The sequence below is a fragment of the Pezoporus occidentalis genome, unplaced genomic scaffold, assembly GCF_034315485.1.
Source record: "Pezoporus occidentalis ecotype Australia unplaced genomic scaffold, CSIRO_AGI_Poc_V1 ctg344, whole genome shotgun sequence".
NCBI lineage: Eukaryota > Metazoa > Chordata > Aves > Psittaciformes > Psittacidae > Pezoporus > Pezoporus occidentalis.
In genome coordinates this window covers 225,648-244,163 of record NW_026915419.1, presented here as the reverse complement: position 1 = coordinate 244,163, position 18,516 = coordinate 225,648, and the positions used below count along the sequence as shown (strand labels likewise).

At 65.0% G+C, this 18,516-nt stretch overlaps 1 protein-coding gene across 2 annotated transcripts; it reads left to right on the top strand.

The window, feature by feature from the left end:
- Positions 1 to 528: 528 nt before the first annotated feature.
- Positions 529 to 12,174, top strand: ADAM11 (ADAM metallopeptidase domain 11). 2 transcript variants are annotated; one of them, XM_062629965.1, is made up of 26 exons: positions 529 to 717; positions 1,894 to 2,078; positions 3,268 to 3,344; positions 3,611 to 3,677; positions 4,373 to 4,458; positions 4,542 to 4,608; positions 4,727 to 4,775; positions 4,869 to 4,936; positions 5,253 to 5,327; positions 5,410 to 5,481; positions 5,751 to 5,917; positions 5,994 to 6,078; positions 6,174 to 6,264; positions 6,380 to 6,431; positions 6,544 to 6,643; positions 6,883 to 6,954; positions 7,944 to 8,036; positions 8,136 to 8,216; positions 8,294 to 8,344; positions 8,738 to 8,801; positions 8,890 to 8,989; positions 9,066 to 9,185; positions 10,047 to 10,215; positions 10,319 to 10,433; positions 11,136 to 11,153; positions 11,494 to 12,174. In XM_062629965.1, the coding sequence occupies exons 1-26, from the start codon at positions 660 to 662 to the stop codon at positions 12,111 to 12,113; spliced, it is 2,802 nt and encodes a 933-aa protein (XP_062485949.1). In that variant the 5' UTR covers positions 529 to 659; the 3' UTR covers positions 12,114 to 12,174. The 2 variants fall into 2 exon arrangements, with proteins under 2 accessions (XP_062485949.1, XP_062485950.1); XM_062629966.1 differs by adding an exon at positions 10,644 to 10,734 and having other exon boundaries at positions 530 to 717; positions 11,136 to 11,638.
- Positions 12,175 to 18,516: the final 6,342 nt, after the last annotated feature.

The following is an 18,516-nucleotide window of genomic DNA, read 5'->3' as shown; positions in this document are numbered from 1 at the left end:
GGTGGAAGCTCCAGTTCCTGGAAGGGCTCCAGTGCTGCAGGGGGACCCTGGACCCGGGTGGGGGCTCCAGTGCCAGGGACCGCTTATAGAGCCATGAACCAGCTGGGGGCTTGGGGAGGGGGGGGCGACGCAAGGTCCTGTGCTGGTGCATGATGTACGGGAGGGGGGGGGGGTCCAGCATTGACTGGGGGTACCCGGTACCCGTGGTGCTGTGCTGCACTGGGGGGGGTCGGGTACCGGCTGCTGCGCTCCAGTCCCGGCGGGGGGCTGGATGCTGGGGGCACGAACACGGGGGGGGGGGGGGGGGTGACCCCGGCCGGGGCTCCGGTGCTGCAAAGCCGGGGGGGTGCCAGGGGCGCTGCGGCAGCCGGGGCTGGGGGGGGGGGGGGGGGGAGGGGAGGGCCGGAACCGGGCGGGGCGGGGCGGGCCCGGGGCGGGCGCTGCCGGTGCCGCTGCCGGCGGCCGGTGCCGGGCCCGGTGCCGTGTGCGCGTGCAGGGAGGGAGGTTTGGGGGGGGGGGGGGGGGGGGCTGGGGGGGGGGCAGGGGCGGTGCTCCCGGGCCCGGTGGCCGCTCCCTGCCCGGCCCGGGGCGGGGGGACGGGCGGGACGGTCCCCGGCTCCGCGGGCCCGGTGCGGCCGCGCTCGGATTATGAAGGAGCCATGAGCCCGCTGCGGGGCTGGCTGCTCGCCCTGCTCCTCTCGGTCGCCCCGCGGGCAGGTAGGTCCCGGTCCCCGCATCCGGCATCCTCCCTCCGGCCTCGGCATCGCTCCGGTCCCAGCCCCGGTCCCGGCCCCGCCGCCGCCGATGCGGTTTTTTCGCTGCATCGACACATTTTTCCGCAGCGCCGCCCCGCAGCGCCCCGGGAGGGGCCGGGCCCGAACCCCCCCCCCCCCCCCGCCCCGGCTCCCGCAGCCACCGGCCCCGCACCTGCAACCCCGGACCCCGCTGCCGGGCCTCCGCTTGTCCCCCGAGCCGGGACGTGTCCCCGAGCCGGCCCCGTGTCCCCTGCGGAGCTGTCCCCATCGCCGCCCCCGCCGGAGGTGTCCCCAGAGCAGACCCCGTGTCCCCACAGCGGCTTCCCTGTCCCCCGGGTGCCCGCCCCTCAGCAGATGTCCCCATAGCGGCTCTCGGTGTCCCCTTGGGATGTGCCCCCATAGCAGATCTCTGGTGTCCCCTTGGTGTCCCCTATGGAGGTGTCCCTGCACCAGCCCTCCCGTCCCTTCAGTGTCCCCTCTGCGGGGTGCCTCCATCGAGGCCCTCCACATCCCCTCAGGAGATGTCCCCCCACAAGTCCCCCCCGTGTCCCCTGCATGAAGTGTCGCCCCACCAGCCTCCATCTCCCCCTGGGATGTGTCCCTATGGACACCTGAACACCTTCAGAGGTGTCCCCATCCCGGCCCTCCCTGTCCCCTGGACGTCCCCTCCAGGATGTGCTGCTGTGCCCTGACCCCACCTTCCTCCAGGTGCAATGGGTCCCTGCCCCCCTCCCCCCCCCCAAATCCCTGCTTGCTCTGTGTCACTTCAGCAGCCACCCGTGCCCCCTGGGTGTCCCCTCCAGGACATCTGAGGCTCCCTGAGCTTCTCCTCCCAGATGTGTGCCCATAATTGGTCCCCCACTCTCCTGGGCACCCCCCCAGCCCATCCTTCTGGGATGCGCCCATACCTGAGTGCCCCCACACACACCCTCCAGCCTGGGACATGTCCCCACGACCCCCTCTATGTCCCCTGAGCATCCCACCAGGATATGGGCGTCCCTTTTGGGATGCAGTGCCAGCCTTGGGTCACCCCCTGACCCCGTCCCATCCCTCCTCATCCCCAGCCCTCCCTGTCCCCAGCCCTCAGCGGTGCCCCCAGCCCTCCCTGGGGCCACCCCAACGTGTCCCCTGGCCGCAGGTCCCGCCGCGCAGGCCCCCTCGCTGCAGCGGAGGCTCCCCCGGTCCGGATGGCAGGACGGGAGGGTCGCCTCCCAGATCACCCACCCCAGCAGGCTGGTGGGGCACAGCTCGGGAGGGGAGGTCCAGAGGCACCAGCTGGACACCAGGGTCAGGAATGAGCCTGGAGGAGGAGGAGGAGGCCCTGTAAGTGAACCACAACCCCCCTCCATCCGCTCCCTCTGGGGTCCCCGGCTGGGTGGGCAGGTCCCCGGGGAGCTGCTGTCACCAACCCGGCTGCACCCCAGCATGTGCATGGGCCCCAGCATCCGAAACCGGAGCCTTCGTCCCCTTGGACTCCGCACCACTGCCTTCCCCTACCCCTGCACGGATGTGTGCCATGAAATCCCATTAAACCTGGATACCGGCGCGTGCGGGCACTGGGAGAGATGAAATGGGAGCGGGCAGGAATCCTGCAGCGTGAACGGGCTCATGGGTCCGGGAAGGACGAGCGAGGCCACCCGGTGCTGACCCCCAACCGCAGCCGTTCCCCCCCGCCCCGGGCTTGCTGCGGCCGGTGCCCCCCCCCCGGTGCTGTCGGTGTTTCGGTGCCGGCACCCGCCTCCCATCGGAGCCCATCGGGTTCGGTGCTCTCAAGGCGGCGGCGGCGCGCATCGATCCCCGCATCCCTGCCGGATAAAAGGGGGAACCTTGAGGAGCCGCCGCCGCAGTCGCGCTTTAAACCCGGAGTTGAGGGAAGCCACCGGACGCCGGGAGGACGCCACCGGCGGCACCGGAGGAGGCGTTGGAGCGGGGTTGTGGGGACCCCCGGGGCCGGCTCCCTGGGGAGCCCCTGTGGCCTCCTGCCCGACCGCATGGGCACGGTCTTGGCTTGGGACATCCCCCCCCGCTCCCTGCGGTGCTGTGCGGCGGCGAATGTGTCCTTGTGCCCGTGTCACCGCCCCCAGCGAGGGGAGGGGGCTCCCCGGGAACGGTTTGGGTTCTCCTTGGCCGCCATTTCCCCTCGGTACCGGCGTTCCCGAGGGATGCGCTGCCGGTGGCGGACCCTCACCCCTGCGCCGAGTTTGCCGGGTCTCGGGCGGGCGCCGCAGAGCGCAGCCCTGGTGCTGCCGGCAGGAATTAGGTCAGGAATGACGGGACCGCAGGGCGGACGAAGCGGTGCGGGGATGCTCCAGGATGCACCGAGGAGGTGGCGGTGGGGCGCGGGTGCCCTCCCTGCGCTGCAGGAGGGATGATTTGGGGGGCAAAACTGCAACGTTTTCCTTTATGTTGGGTTGGGGGGGGTTAAAAGTAAAAGCGCCCCTTTACAGGCTGCGGGTCTGGGGGTTGATGGTGGTTTAATTGTGGGGGGGTGACGGCTCCATCTCTCTCGCAGGGGCTGCATCTGGCGCGGGTGAGCTTCGTGGTGCGTGCCTTCGGCTCAGCCTTCACCCTCGACCTCCAGCTGAACCAGTGAGCAGCCCCGGGGGTCCCAGTGGGGTGGGGGGCACCTGGCTGCTGAGCCGGGGGGGGGAGAGGGATCCGGGGGTGCCAGCACCCTCCCAACCTCTGGGGGTCCCGCACCGGTGTGGTGCCACGTGTATGGGGGGTGGGTGAGCGATGAGGGTGCTGCAGGCAGGGCCCTGCTGCTGCTGTCTCTGTCCCCTCAGCCTCTTCCTCCTCTTCCTCCTCTTCCTCCCCACCGCCTCGGCCTCTCACCCCCTTCCTGCTCCCGGCAGCCACCTCCTCGCCTCCCGCTACGTGGAGCGGCACGTTGGGGCGGGCAGCAACGGCAGCCACAGCACGGTAAGCTGCGTGCCGTGTTACACTGTGCCATGCCATGCCATGCTGTGCCATGCCATGCTGTGCCATGCTGTATCACTGTGTCATGCTGTGCCATGCTCTATCACCCTGTGCCATGCTGTGCCATGCTCTATCACACTGTGCCATGCTGTGCCATGCTCTATCACACTGTGCCATGCTCTATCACCCTGTGCCATGCTGTGCCATGCTCTATCACCCTGTGCCATGCTCTATTACACTGTGCCATGCTGTGCTGTGCTCTATCACCCTGTGTCATGCTATCACCCTGTGCCATGCTATCACCCTGTGCCATGCTGTGCCATGCTCTATCACCCTGTGCCATGCTGTGCTGTGCTCTATCACTGTGTCAAGCCCTTCTGTGCCAGTTCTGAGGTCATGGTGGCTCACTCATAAACCCATCAGGAGCCCACCAGCAGCTCAGGATCTCTACCCAGGTGGCCTTAGGCAGCCCCCCGTTGCCCCTGGGGTGCCCCATGCATTGGGGTGCTGCTCCAGTGGGTGCTGGTGATGGGTGATGCCCAGGGCAACATGCACACCCTAAGGGTGGCAGGCAGTGAACCCATGAGCCGCCAGCCAGGGGGGGTGCCGGTGAAGGGGTCAGCACCCCGCACAGCACCGGCAGGATGGGACCAGGGCAGGGTCCGTCTGGCTCAGCCCCCCCCTCTCTGCTCGGGCAGGGCGCAGGGGAGCACTGCTACTACCAGGGCCGGCTCCGGGGGCAGCCCCACTCCTTCGCAGCTCTCTCCAGCTGCCAGGGCCTGAGGTGAGTGCTCCCCAGCCCTCGGTGTGTGGGGCAGGGGCTGCTGCACCCCCTGCACCCCGTTACCCCCCCAATGCTCTTTGCAGCGGGGTCTTCTCGGACGGCAGAGCCACCTTCCTGATCGAGCCCCAGGCGGGCGTCGAGCACGGGCAGGTGAGTGCCCCAGCACCCGCCATGGGCCTGCTCCGGCTCCCACACTGCAGCATCAGGGCCCTGGCTGCAGGCTGGGGGCACCCATGGGGGACCCATGACACTCGTCTCCCCATGGCAGGGCCTTCGACCGCACGTGGTCCAGCGCATCCCCAACTGCTCCCAACCGGGTGAGCCTTCCTGTGGCGCTGGTGCCTGTCCCCAAGGAGCGGTGCTGGTGGCGCCGGGTCTCGTGTCCCACCGGCTCTGTCCCTTCCCTCCAGGCTGCCTCTTCCCCGTGTGGAGCCAGCGCGTCGCGGGCGGGTTACCCAAGCTACGGCGGCGGCGGCAGGTTGGGGGGGGGACAGCGGGGACATGGGGCTGGGGACAAGGATGCTCGGTCCTTGGCCTCTGGGTGCTGGCTTGGCCTCAACACGGCCCTGCCATGGGTGCAGCCGGGCTGGTCTGTGGGTGCTGGGGATGTGTTGGCAGGATGGTGCCGCTGCTGCAGGCTCAGGGATGCTCGGGGGGGGGGAACTCTGCCAATACCAGGGGGCTTCCCCGCTCCATGCATCCCAATGGGCAGCCACAAAAGGGATCCCGAAGCCCCATTGCCGGGGCTGGGCGGGCGGATCTGCCGGATCTCAGCCACGGGCTCCCACTGGCAGGTCCGCCGAGCCCAGCACACGGTCCACAGCGAGACCAAGTACATCGAGCTGGCCGTGGTGAACGACCACCAGCTGGTGAGTGCTGGTGGGGCTGGTGGGGTCGGGGTGCTTCCCCCCCCCCCAGCCATCCTATCCCCTGCTGTTCCCCCCCCCTTAGTTCTTACAGCTCCGCAAGTCTGTGGTTCTCACCAGCAACTTCGCCAAGTCCGTGGTCAACCTGGCTGACATGGTGAGAGCCCCTCTGGCCTGGGGGAGCCCTGGCACACAGAGGTTGGGGGGGTTTGGGGTCCCCAGGGTGTTTGTCCCCATCACCCGGTGGGTTTGTTCCCCAAGGAGCTCATCCCCAGGGGGCTCATCCCTGGTGCCTGATGGGTTTGTCCCTGAGGGCGATGCCCCCTGCATTGTCCCCACCGGGTTGGTCCTCGGCACCTGATGGCTTTGTCCCAGGGACTGGTTTCACCCCCAGCACTGGTGTGTGTGTCCCCCTTGTCCCCACAGATCTACAAGGAGCAGCTCAACACCCGCATCGTGCTGGTGGCCATGGAGACGTGGGCCTCGGAGGACCGGATCCGCATGGGGGAAGACTCCTTGGAGACGCTGACGGAGTTCGTGAAGTACCGGCGGGAGGGCCCGGCCGAGCACAGCGACACCGTCCACCTCTTCTCGTGAGCGCCGCAGCGCCGCATCCCCGCCGCCGCCGGGAGCCGCTGGCCCCGGTGCCCACCATCCTCTTCCTCGCAGGGGCCGGACCTTCCAGAGCAGCCGCAGCGGCACCGCTTTTGTGGGGGGCATCTGCTCGCCCGCCCGTGCCGGGGGGGTCAATGAGGTGGGTGCAGTGGGACCCCCATGGAAGCAGGGTGGGGATGGGGGGGGGGGATCATCCCGGTGACACCCCCCCCCCCCGGTCCCTCCCGTGTGCAGTACGGCAACGTGGCGGCCATGGCGGTGACGCTGGCGCAGACGCTGGGGCAGAACGTGGGCATGATGTGGAACAAGCACCGCACGGCCGCAGGTACCGGCACCCCCCCCGGTGGCTCCATGGGGACAATGGGGAGGGGGGACCCCCAAGTGCCACCAAGGCGGTGCAGGGCAGCAGCACCCCCCCCAGCCCCTCTGCTCTCCTCCAGGCGACTGCCGGTGTCCGGACTCGTGGCTGGGCTGCATCATGGAGGACACAGGGTGGGTGCCCCTTGGGGGGGGCATTGCCGAAGGTCCTGCCCTGCTCCGGGGGCCCAGCGTGGTGCTGCCCCCCCGGCGGCACTGGGGGGTGACGCTGCCCCCGGCCCCACAGGTACTACCTCCCGCGGAAGTTCTCCCGCTGCAGCATCGATGAGTACAACCAGTTCCTGCAGGACGGCGGCGGGAGCTGCCTCTTCAACAAGCCCCTGAAGGTAACGGCCCCCCCCCGGACCCCCTCATGCTGGGGGGAACCATGTCCTGGGGACGGACCTGGGGGTCCCCAGGGCTCCTGCTGGGTCCCAGGTAACAGCAGCAGCATCGAACCCAGTGTCCCCAGCGGGGGATGTTCTGGGGGTCCTGCTATTCCCTGGAGAGGATGCCCTTTTGGGGGGCTCGGGGGCACCCCCAGCATCTCCTGTGTCTGTTGTGTCCCCCAACTCGGTCCTGGCAGCTCCTGGACCCCCCAGAGTGCGGCAATGGCTTCGTGGAGGCGGGCGAGGAGTGCGACTGCGGCTCGCTGGCGGTGAGCGGGGCCGGGGCTGCCGGTGTTACCTGGTGACGTCGTGTGACGTGTTGTGACGTGGTGTGACATGTTGTGACGTGTTGTGACATGTCGTGACGTGGTGTGACATGTCGTGACGTGGTGTGACATGTCATGATGTGGTGTGACATGTCGTGACATGTCGTGACGTGGTGTGACATGTCGTGACATATCATGACGTGATATGACATGTCGTGACGTGGTGTGACATGTTGTGACGTCGTGTGACGTGTCGTGACGTGGTGTGACACGTTGTGACCTGGTGTGACATGTGGTGACATGGTGTGACATGTCATGATGTGGTGTGACATGTCATGACGTGGTGTGACATGTTGTGATGTGGTGTGACATGTTGTGACATGTGACATGATGTGACATGTCGTGACATGGTGTGACATGTTGTGACATGTCGTGACATATCATGACGTGATATGACGTTGTGACGTGGTGTGACATGTTGTGACGTGGTGTGACATGTCACGACATGGTGTGACATGTCATGACATGTCGTGACATGGTGTGACATGTCGTGACGTGTTGTGACATGTTGTGATGTGGTGTGACATGTCATGACATGGTATGACATGTCGTGATATATCATGACGTGATATGACGTTGTGACATGGTGCGACATGTCATGACGTGGTGTGACATGTCACGACATGGTGTGACATGTCGTGACATGTCGTGACGTGGTGTGACATGTCGTGACATATCATGACGTGATATGACATGTCGTGACGTGGTGTGACATGTTGTGACGTCGTGTGACATGTCGTGACGTGGTGTGATGTGGTGTGACATGTCGTGACGTGGTGTGACATGTCATGACATGGTATGACATGTCGTGACATATCATGACGTGATATGACATGTCGTGACATGGTGTGACATGTGACGTCGTGTGACATGTCATGACATGGTGTGACATGTCGTGACGCGGTGTGACGCACCGGTGGCTGTCCCGGCAGGAGTGCGCCAAGAGTGGGGGGAACTGCTGCAAGAAGTGCACGCTGACCCACGACGCCATGTGCAGCGATGGGCTCTGCTGCAAGGGCTGCAAGGTGAGGGGCAGGGGCAGGGGCAAGGGGATGATCCAGGATCCCGCAGGGATGGATCCGATCCGGTGGGCTCCTGATGTGGTGGCTTCATCCCGGGTGCAGTACGAGCCGCGCGGAGTGTCCTGCCGGGAGGCTGTCAATGAGTGCGACATCCCCGAGACCTGCACCGGGGACTCCAGCCAGGTGAGCTGGAGCAGGAGGCGCGGTGGCACGCGTGGGGCCGTGGGGCATCACCCCTCCTCTTCTGTGTCCCCCGACAGTGCCCCCCCAACCTCCACAAGCTGGATGGCTACTTCTGTGAGAACGAGCAGGTGAGGCTGGTGGGACAGGGCCGTGGGGCTCAGCAATGTCCCTGCAGGGGGCCACGGTCCCTATGGGGTTTGGGAACATCCCGGTGGGCTCCAGCATCCTGGTGCTGGCGCATGTTGGGGATGGCAGCAGCACTGAGCCCCACACACGTGCAGGATGCGGGCTTTGGGTACCAGGGTCCCCAGGGTGGGTGAACCCTCACTGGATCCCGAATCCCAGCAGTATTCCAGGAGCCGCAGCCCATTCCTACGTGCGCACCCACAGTGATGGGATGGGCAAACCCTCCCTGCACCTCAAACACCCTCCCCTGCACACACGCGGCTCCCGGTCCCTGTGCCTGGCACTGGGGGGGGGGGGTCCTTGTCCTTGCACCACCTCCATGGCCATGTCCGCAGGGGCGATGCTATGGCGGGCGCTGCAAGACCAGAGACCGGCAGTGCAACGCGCTGTGGGGCCGCGGTGAGTGTCAGCCCCGGTGGGGGGGGGGGCTTTGCCACGGTGGAAACGGGGGGGGGGGGGGCAGGCAGGTGACACCCCCTTCCCCCAGGCTCAGCCGAGCGCTTCTGCTATGAGAAGCTCAACGTGGAGGGGACCGAGAGGGGCAACTGCGGGCGCGAGGGCCTGGGCTGGCTGCAGTGCAACAAGCAGTGAGTGACCCCCTCCGGCCCCGTGTCCCCTCCCGGGTGCCCCCCCCCGGCCGCTGACACGGTGGGGGCCTGGCAGGGACGTGCTCTGCGGCTTCCTGCTCTGCGCCAACATCTCGGGGCCCCCCCGGCTCGGGGAGCTCAGCGGAGAGGTCGCCACCACCACCTTCTTCCACCAGAACCGCTACGTGGACTGCAGGTGGGTGTCCCCATGGCGGGGACAGAGCCCCCATGGCGGGGAGGGAGCCCCGATGGCAGGGAGGGAGCCCCCCTGGCCGGGAGCGAGTCCCCATGGCTGGGAGCGAGCCCCCATGGCGGGGAGGGGGCCCTCATGGATGGGAGGGAGCCCCCATGGTGGGGACGGAGCCCCCATGGCTGGGAGGGAGCCCCCATGGACGGGAGGGAGCCCCCATGGCAGGGAGGGAGCCCCCATGGTGGGGAGGGAGCCCCCATGGCAGGGAGGGGGCCCCCATGGCGGGGAGGGAGCTCCCATGGCTGGTAGGGAGCCCCCATGGCGGGGACAGAGCCCCCATGGATGGGACAGAGCCCCCATGGCCAGGAGGGAGCCCCCATGGCGGGGAGGGAGCCCCCATGGACGGGAGGGAGCCCCCATGGACGGGAGGGAGCCCCCATGGCGGGGATGGAGCCCCAGTGGCCGGGACGGAGCCCCCATGGCCGCGGGGTGCCCCCATGGAAGGGAGGGAGCCCCCATGGACGGGACGGAGCCCCAGTGGCCGGGACGGAGCCCCCATGGACGGGAGGGAGCCCCCATGGACGGGAGGGAGCCCCCATGGCGGGGATGGAGCCCCAGTGGCCGGGACGGAGCCCCCATGGCCGCGGGGTGCCCCCATGGAAGGGAGGGAGCCCCCATGGACGGGACGGAGCCCCAGTGGCCGGGACGGAGCCCCCATGGACGGGAGGGAGCCCCCATGGCCAGGAGGGAGCCCCCATGGCAGGGAGGGAGCCCCCATAGACGGGAGGGAGCCCCCATGGCCGCGGGGTGCCCCCATGGAAGGGAGGGAGCCCCCCCGGGTCAGCGGCTCCCCCCGTGCCGGCGCAGGGGGGGCCACGTGCAGCTGGTGGACGGCTCGGACCTGAGCTACGTGGAGGACGGGACCCCGTGCGGGCCCGGGATGCTGTGTCTCGACCGCAAATGCCTTCCAGCCACAGCCTTTAACTTCAGCTCCTGCCCCGGGAGCTGGGATGGGAAGATCTGCTACGACCACGGGGTGAGGGACACGGGGGGGGGGGGGGAATGAAGGGGACCCCCCCCTCGGGGGGTGTCACAAGGCGGTGGGGCCGGGGGGGGGGGGTGACGCCGTCCCCTCGCAGGTCTGCAGCAATGAGGGCAAGTGCATCTGCCGGGCGGAGTGGACGGGGAAGGACTGCAGCGTCTACGACCCCATCCCCGAGCCGAAGCCGACGGGGGAGACGGAGCGCTACAAGGGTCCGTGTGCCCCATGGTGGGCTCCCCACGTCCCGCTGTGACCCCAGACACCCCCCCCCGTTCCCCGGGGGCCCAAGGGGTCTCCCTCACCCTGGTGCTGCAGCTCAGCTGGGCACAACTGGGTTCTGCCCCATCCCAGCCCCCCCCCCCCCCATCACTGGGGCTGTCTCCCCACTGATGCGTGTCCCTGTCCCCTCCTCCCTGTCACAGGTCCCAGTGGCACCAATATCATTATCGGCTCCATCGCGGGGGCCGTGCTGGTGGCTGCCATCGTCCTAGGGGGGACAGGCTGGGGATTTAAGTAAGCAGCCGCCGCATGGCTCGTCCCCTCCGCGGCCCTCACCGGCCACATCCCTCCTGCGCGCTGCCACCGCGTCCTGGGGACACCCCCGAGCTGGGCATCACCCACAGCGTGGGTCCCTGGGGGCTCCCTCACCTCCCTGTCCCTGCCTGGTCCCCTGCCCCTGCCCGCATGTGGCACTGGGGGGGTGCCGGTGTCACCCATGGCGCTGCTGCCCCCATGCCTGTTCTCCTGCCTGCACACGTCTGCTGCCTGTGGGACCTGGGACCCTGGTTGGGGGGGGACGGGACACGGCCACCCGCACACCCAGGGCTGGCACTAACGCTCCTCTCCTCTCCTCTCCTCTCCTCTCCTCTCCTCTCCTCTCCTCTCCTCTCCTCTCCCCCCCGCCGCCCCCCAAGGAACATCCGCCGCGGAAGGTACGACCCGGCGCAGCAGGGAGTGTAACCGTGCCCCCCCCTCGTCTCCTCCTCGTCACCGTCACTGTCACCGTCTCCTGACGGCGTGGGAGCCCCCCCCGGCCGGGCCCGTCTGTCCGTGTCGCTGTGTGTCCGGCCGTGCTGTCTCCATCTCTGTGCCCCCCGCAGCTGAAAAGAGACAGGGGTTGAAGGAGGGAAGGGGGGGGGGGTCACACACTGGCAGCAGCCACCCCACCCCCCCCCCCCAGTTGCTGGCTCTTTTCAGCTCAGTGTCCCCCCCCCATGTGTCCCCCCCATGTCACAGCCCCGCACTAAACGCACCCCCACTTCTGTGTTGCAGGTCCGGGGGGGCCTGAGCAGAGCGGCTCTGCCCCGCTCCCCCCCCCCCCCCCGCCCAGCGCCTCATTAACAGCAATTAAACGGGGAGTCCGTGGAGGAGAGCGGGGGGGGGGACACCCGGGACCACCCCCCCCGACCCCCACCGCACCGCCACGAATGTACCGGCCCCCCCCCCCCCCGGGCTGGTGGCACCGGGATGAATGTACCTGCAGGGGCAACCAGGGACACACACCCCCCCCCCCCGCCCCACATTCCCTCCTCTGCCCCCCATCAGCAGCTTCCCGGGCCCCCCAAAGGACAGGCCCAGTGCCCCCCAGTACCAATGTATCCAGGCCTGGAAGTTGTGTCCCCCCAGCCCAGATGCCAGGTCTGGGTCTGTGGGGGCAAGGACTGCACCCCCAGATGTGTGTGTGTGTCCCCATGTGGGGATTTGTCCCCCCCAATGTCATGGCTGCACCCACCCAGCCATTGAAACCCCGATGTCCCCCGCAGTGGGGACAAGCATCCCTCTATGGCAGGGACCCCCCTCCATGTCCCCAGCTCAGGCAGATGAACCCCAAACTGGTGGCACTGGGGCTGGAGGGAGGGGCAGTGACAGCAGAGGGGGGTCCTGGATTATAGGGTGAGCCCCAGGCTGGTGGCACACGGGGGTCCTTGGTGGGTGGCACATGCCCCCCCTCTGCCCCATGGCAGGCGGTTGCACAGCACCTGCTGGGTGTCCCTGACCCCCTGGGAGGGGGGTGGGATGCGTCACCCCATCCCCATGGCACACGTCACCCTGCATGGGGTGGCTCTGGAGGGCCACCCAAGCCACAGCACCACAGAGCACCGGGGGCCCACACTGGTCCCTTCAAGCCCTGGTGATGCTCAGCATGGGGGGACACCTCTAGGGACAATGAGTGTGTGTGTATGGGGACACGGCTGGTGGCACTCAGGAAGGGGATAATGGGGGACAACACCCCATGCCCATAGCAGTGGGGGTGCCCCCTGTGTGCTCCCTTGGCCAGTGTCCCTGCCCACCATAGGGCCCCTTGCCACTAAGGCAGAGGGTGACCAAGGGTGTCCCCAAGCCCAGCCATGGTCGATGCACACGGTGGTCCCTGTGCTGTGTGACAGCCCCACTCAGCACCCATGGGTGCCTTGGCTGCGGTGGCAGAAGATAGAGGACAGGGCACTGCCACGGCAGGGTGCTGGCAGTGGGACAGAATGGTAGCTCCTCGTGGGATGGGCTTTGGGGACACAGGGACACAGGCACAGGGAGGGGGAAACTGAAGCAACCCCCATCTCCATCACTGTCACCACAATGTCCCCACTGTCACGGCCACCGTGCCAGGGTGGTCCCCGTGGCGAGGGGACGCCTCTATTTCAGTTCTCACTGGGTTTGGGGACATTAATACACACACACACACACATATATATATATATATATGGGGGGTTCTTAACGATTTTAACGCTGTGAGGTCGAGCGGTGCCACCGCGGAGGTGCCAGCGGCTCGGACAGGGGCTTCACCCGGTGCTTCCAGAGCCAAGAGATCAAACCCCCCCCCCCAGCCCCACATTCCCAGCAGGGGCCACGCACAGCGGGGTGGTGACACCACCACCCCCCCCCCAGCCCCCACATCCCATCCCGAGCTCCTGCTTTGCACGTGCTGCGGAGCCGGAGCCGCCGCGTGTTCCCAACGCGGTGCCCGGCTCCGGCCCCGGCCCCGGCAGCCTCCTGCGATGCCACAACTTATTTACAATAAAGGGTTGGAAAAGGATGGGGTTGTGCTTGGCACCGGCGTCGTGAGCGGGAGGGATGGGGCCGGGGGGGGCTGAGCCCCCACACATCTCCTCAGGAGGATGCTCCGGGACGTGGTCCCCTCCGCTTCATCCCACCAATACCCCATACACCCCACCCTGGCCCATCCGCAAGGGATGGCTCCATCCCAACCATAACATCAAGAGTCAGGGTCCCATCTTACGGACCCAATGGCACATGGTTGAGTGCCACCAAGCTCCCTCCCTCCAAGCTCTCACCCGGCTGGGGACCCTGTCCCACATCCCGCCACAGAGATGCTCAGCCCTATGTCAGGGCTCAGCATGAGGACACTGCTCCATCCCTGCCCCACCATGGGCACCCCTCGCTGTCCCAGCATGGGACTGGTCCCTTGCCCACCTCCGGGACACACAAGCTGCTCACTGCCCCATTGCAGGGCCACGGGGGCAGGTCCCTGTCCCCTCCCAGGGCCACCCTCAGGCTGGCTCTGCAGTGGGGTGAGCAACCCCTGGCAGACGGGGACCCGGGGATGGGTCCCCAGCTCCCCGAAGGGCCCGTGAGGATGGAGCGTGATCCCTGGGGGAGGCTGCGCTGGCAGAGCCCGCACTCCCGGACCGCTCAGCGCAGCCACCACGAGAGGGCTCCCCCAGCCCAGCCCATGCCCGGCCGGCGCAGGAGATGCTCGCTCATCCCTGAGATGCTCCAGGGCCACTCGGGTCCCCGCGAGCCCCAGCTTCGAGCCTGAGGTCCTCTGATGGCAAAAAGGGTGGCAGGTGGGGGGCACCACAAGAGCGTTGCTACCAGCACCCTCAGCCCAGCATCCCCATGCCCACGGAGGGTCACTTCCCTGCAGAATCCTTTCTCTGCCAGCCAGGGACACGGGGTGGGATGCAGGACAACACACGCTGTCACCAAGCCACTGGCAAGGGGTGGCCCTGCAGAGCACCCCTACACAGGGAGCATGAAAACACTTGTTCAGCACCTTACCATAGAACCGTGGAATGGTTTGGGTTGAAGGGACCTTAAAGCTCATCCCATTTTAACAAGCAGGGACACCTCCCACTAGAGCAGGCTGCTCCAAGCCCGTGTCCAACCTGGCCTTGAGCACTGCTGGCGATGGGAATGTTCTCCTCCATCATTCCTTATGGCAAGATGCTGGGCACCAGGGCCCGTGCACACAATGCAGGGTGCTGGGTGAGGAGGATGAGGACACTCACTGCTGGCTCTGCCCCACTTGGGGTGCTCGGGAGCACCTTGGGGGTGCTGCCTCCCTCAGGGGCAAACCCAGCCCCAGACAGGAGCCTCTCTACTGGTTCCAGAAGGGTCAAGCCCATCTTATTAAAGCAATCACTGTCATCTGCTCGCCCTGTCCCCCCCGGCTGCAGCCTCACTAGAAGTGCTGCAGGATGGGCAAGGGAGCCTCTGGCTGTGGCAGGGAGTGTGGGGGGAGCAGGCAGCTGAGCTGGGGGGGGTCTGCATGAGGAGCATCCCCCCTGCCCCTCAGCCGCAGTGCCTGCTCCTGCCAGGGCCAGGCTTGGAGCCAGCAGGGCCCTTTCTCCCCCCAGCACCATGAGCCCCTCAAGGGTTTTAGCCACAGACTTGCAGCAGGCACAACGGAGCTGCAGCTATTTTGGGCTCGTGTCTGGATACCAGCGCGACGAGTGAGCCAGAAATATGCCAGACGCACAGACTGGGCCTGAATCTGAAGCTATTCAGGGCCTTCAGGGTCAGGAGGGCAAACCCCATGCCTTGCAGTCAGCCCAGCTCTGGTCTGCACCCCGCAGGGTCACACAGCACCTACGCTGGCTCAGGGCAGGGTCCTGCTCACCAGGATGCCATGGTGGGGTTGGACATGCCCCAGCACAAAGGAGATGCTCCTTGACCAACATCCCATCGCAGGCAGCAGGGTGCAGTGCCCACAGGTGCTCAATGCCCCAGGCAGCTGCTTCTCTCCATCACAGGTGTCTCCAGCTCCATCACATCACCCAGCTCCTCCACCCTGAGCTGCCCCAAACCAGAGCACAGGCTGGCTGGATGCTGCAGCATTCCTGCCTGTCCTCAAGCAGTTTTATATCAGCCACCAGTCCTTGGGTCCTCACACGTGCTAAAGGTGAACCACACCACCCAAGGGAGCAGCCACAGCCTCCCACTGCATGCTGGTGTTAAGATGCTCCAACAATGATGCTGTGAGGCTGGCATCGGCTTTGTGGCTCCTCCAAGGTCACTCACCGAGCTCTCCCCCTAATCCCAGTGGGATACATCCCCACATAACACAGCAAACCTGAAAGGAACTGCAGGAGCAACCCCATGGGCAGGTCTGGGGGGTGCATCTCTTGTCACTTACCAGGGCTCAGCTCCAAGACCCGTATCTGCCCCTCTTTTTGCTGCAGACAGAGCGGGTCCTGCCAACCTCAACCCCCAGCAATGAAAATCAATCCCTCATTACCAGCAGAACCAAAGAGAGAAGCAAGCAGCTCCCGCACAGCCGCCTCGCTGCGTGCGCTGCGCAGCGGGAAGCCCTTGAACCTGAAGCATCTCCGCTCCTTTGGCTGCCGAAGCCCATGATGGACCATCTGGCTGTGATTTTTCAACTGGAATCAAAGGAGGCTCTTTGCCTCCTCAAGGCCCCCCCCATGGTGGTGGCAGAGGCCGCAGCCTGGGTGAGCAGAGGGAGGCTCTGAGTTTCCACCTTGCCCATGAGCACTGCACAATGGGAAGCTCGCCTGGGAGAGAAGCCCGCGGGCTGGAGGCGTGTGAAGCAGCTTTCTGGGAAGGGAAGGAGTTCTGCTGGCCCAGAAGAGAGCCACTGGCCTGAAAACGTGACTCAAGGCTTTGGGGTGCCTTAACCTCAGCCTTGCCACCGCCAGCTCCAGCGGGGAAAAGGAGGGAAACCCAATCCCTATGAGACAAATCAATTCCCAAATGCCCTTCCAGAAGCAGCCTCCTGCCCCAGGACACTGCCTGCATCGCCTTGTAGGTCTCTTCCAGCCCAAAGCCTGTGTCATTCCTTGCAGCCCCGGAACGCCTGAGTTCCCATTCCTGCCGCCAGCAGCTTTAACCCCTTGAGGCAGAGGCGAACCCGACGGCTGCTGCCCCTGGGACTGCCCGGGCAGGATTGGTGCGGGCTGTGTCACAGCTCAGCAGTTCAAATCCAGGTCAGCAGAGCTGAACTGAGAAGCCCCAGTGGGCCCATTTCACCTTGGCAGTGCAGCGAGAGCAGAGGCAGGCGCGGAGGCTCCCGTTCCATCACTGCAGCACAGGGGGACCTGTCCCTGCTGGGACTGCAAGCACGATGTGAAGCCCTCCTGAGCTTCTGCTAAACTACAGGGGCTGGGGATCGGAGCCTGTGGAGTGAATGTGGCATCTGACAAAGAAAAGGGGCTGTCTTCCTGGTTCTCCTAAGCTTTTCTTCCTACTTCTTCTGAAGAGTTTCGATTCAAAGCTACGAAACAGCAATCTGTCAAATTAGCTTTGAAGCCTCTCAAGATCTCAGCTCTCCTCTGCGGGGGATCTGCAGTACCATGGCCACCAGGTCAGAGCACTTTACGTAACTATCTCCTTACCCCTACACCAGCTACTGCTGGTTTTATCTCCTGTCCTTACTGGACATCACAATGTGCATGCAAATAGGAAATGCATAAAGGCCTAACATCGCAGGGAATCAGAACTTACTTTGTCATTATCCAACAGCGCTGCTGCAAGCAGCCAGTCAGCAAGAAAAGGCAATAGGTGATAAGGAACCAGATTTTGGAGCCATCAGTTACACCAGTTTCACTTCACAGCCTGGTGGCATCTCCCTGAGTTCATTCCCTTCTGTGGCAGCCCAGTAATGAACTGCTCTCCTTTCCCCAGTGCATGGGGGAGAAATCCTGTGTGACAGAGGGATCTAATAGATGTGCTGGCAAAGGAAACTTCAGGGCAGCTTGAGTCTTTGTGGGAACACCATCTTCTGGGTGACCAAGGTGTAAAGCTTTCCCACCTCCCTCTGTCTCCCTACATCATTCTAACATTGAGCTATTTTTTTACCCACACGTTGCCAGCCTGCCCTGAAGCATCTCAGGGCTTTCACAACACATGCAGCAGCAAAGACCTCCCTCAGATGGGATTGCCAGGGGGCCACAAAGGTGCTGCAGGGCTGGAGCAGCTCTGCTCTGGAGCCAGGCTGAGAGAGCTGGGCTGGGGCAGCCTGGACAAGAGAAGGCTCCTGAAGGGGAGACCTGAGAGCAGCTCCAGTGCCTGAAGGGGCTGCAGGAAACCTGGAGAGGGGCTTGGGACAAGGGATGTAGGGACAGGCCAAGGGGAATGGCTTTAACCTGCCAGAGGGGAGACTGAGATGAGCTCTTAGGCAGAAGCTCTTCCCTGGGAGGGTGCTGAGGCACTGGCACAGGGTGCCCAGAGAAGCTGTGGCTGCCCCATCCCTGGCAGTGTTCAAGGCCAGGTTGGACACAGGGGCTTGGAGCAAGCTGCTCCAGTGGAAGGTGAACTAAAAAGTTCTGCTCTCGGAGGGGGAATACTGCACACCAGGTGATGCCAGGCCCTTAGCACTGAGAACAGCAGTTCCTGCCTCCAAACCTTCACAGAACACCTCTCACTTCCAGGCTCCTGCACATTCCATTGGAGTATTTGGTATGGGGGGGGGGGGGGGGAACAGATAAAAACATAAAAATACCAAAAATTTAAACCAAGCTATCCTGATCTCTTGGTCTGCAGACCAGGTTCACACTGGCAATGGCCTATTCTGCCTCCTGCAGTCCCACCATCCCATCACCTACAGCACTGCTCTTGGGTGCTTCACCTGGCTTGTGAGAATAACCCATCTTACCTGGCCAAGTTCGCTATGCAGCACCATAACACGGCAGGGACCGATGCCCACAACATTTACATTCAACTCTGGATCATGCACCTCATCAGCAAATGGACCAGATGGATCCAGCCTTGATTTGCAGAGACCCTCACTGCACATTTCCACAGTGGCATGGGCTGGTATGAGCAAAGTTAGCTCTTTTCTCATGGTGAGTATGGAAAACACACTCCCAGGGGCATCTCCATGTTAATCTCTCACACGGGGGGGAACAAGCCCTCAGATGCAGCTCGCAGCTGATGTGATCAAAGTGACTTCTCAAAGACCTTTGCAAATGTTCACAAGTTTCTTACGGACTGTGGTTGACAAATCAGCCACCTTTTGTGCTTCCTGCTTTGCAGGTCACATAAAGGGCTCTGGCGGGGCTGCAAGGTCAGTGACTCTCAGCTCAGTGGAAACCAGCT

Coding starts and splice junctions, on each gene's coding strand:
- ADAM11 (XM_062629965.1), top strand. CDS start 660: ATGAGCCCGCTGCGGGGCTGGCTGCTCGCCCTGCTCCTCTCGGTCGCC. Junction 4,459..4,541: donor TCCAGCTGCCAGGGCCTGAG/GTGAGTGCTCCC, acceptor TGCTCTTTGCAG/CGGGGTCTTCTCGGACGGCA. Junction 6,432..6,543: donor TGCATCATGGAGGACACAGG/GTGGGTGCCCCT, acceptor CCGGCCCCACAG/GTACTACCTCCCGCGGAAGT.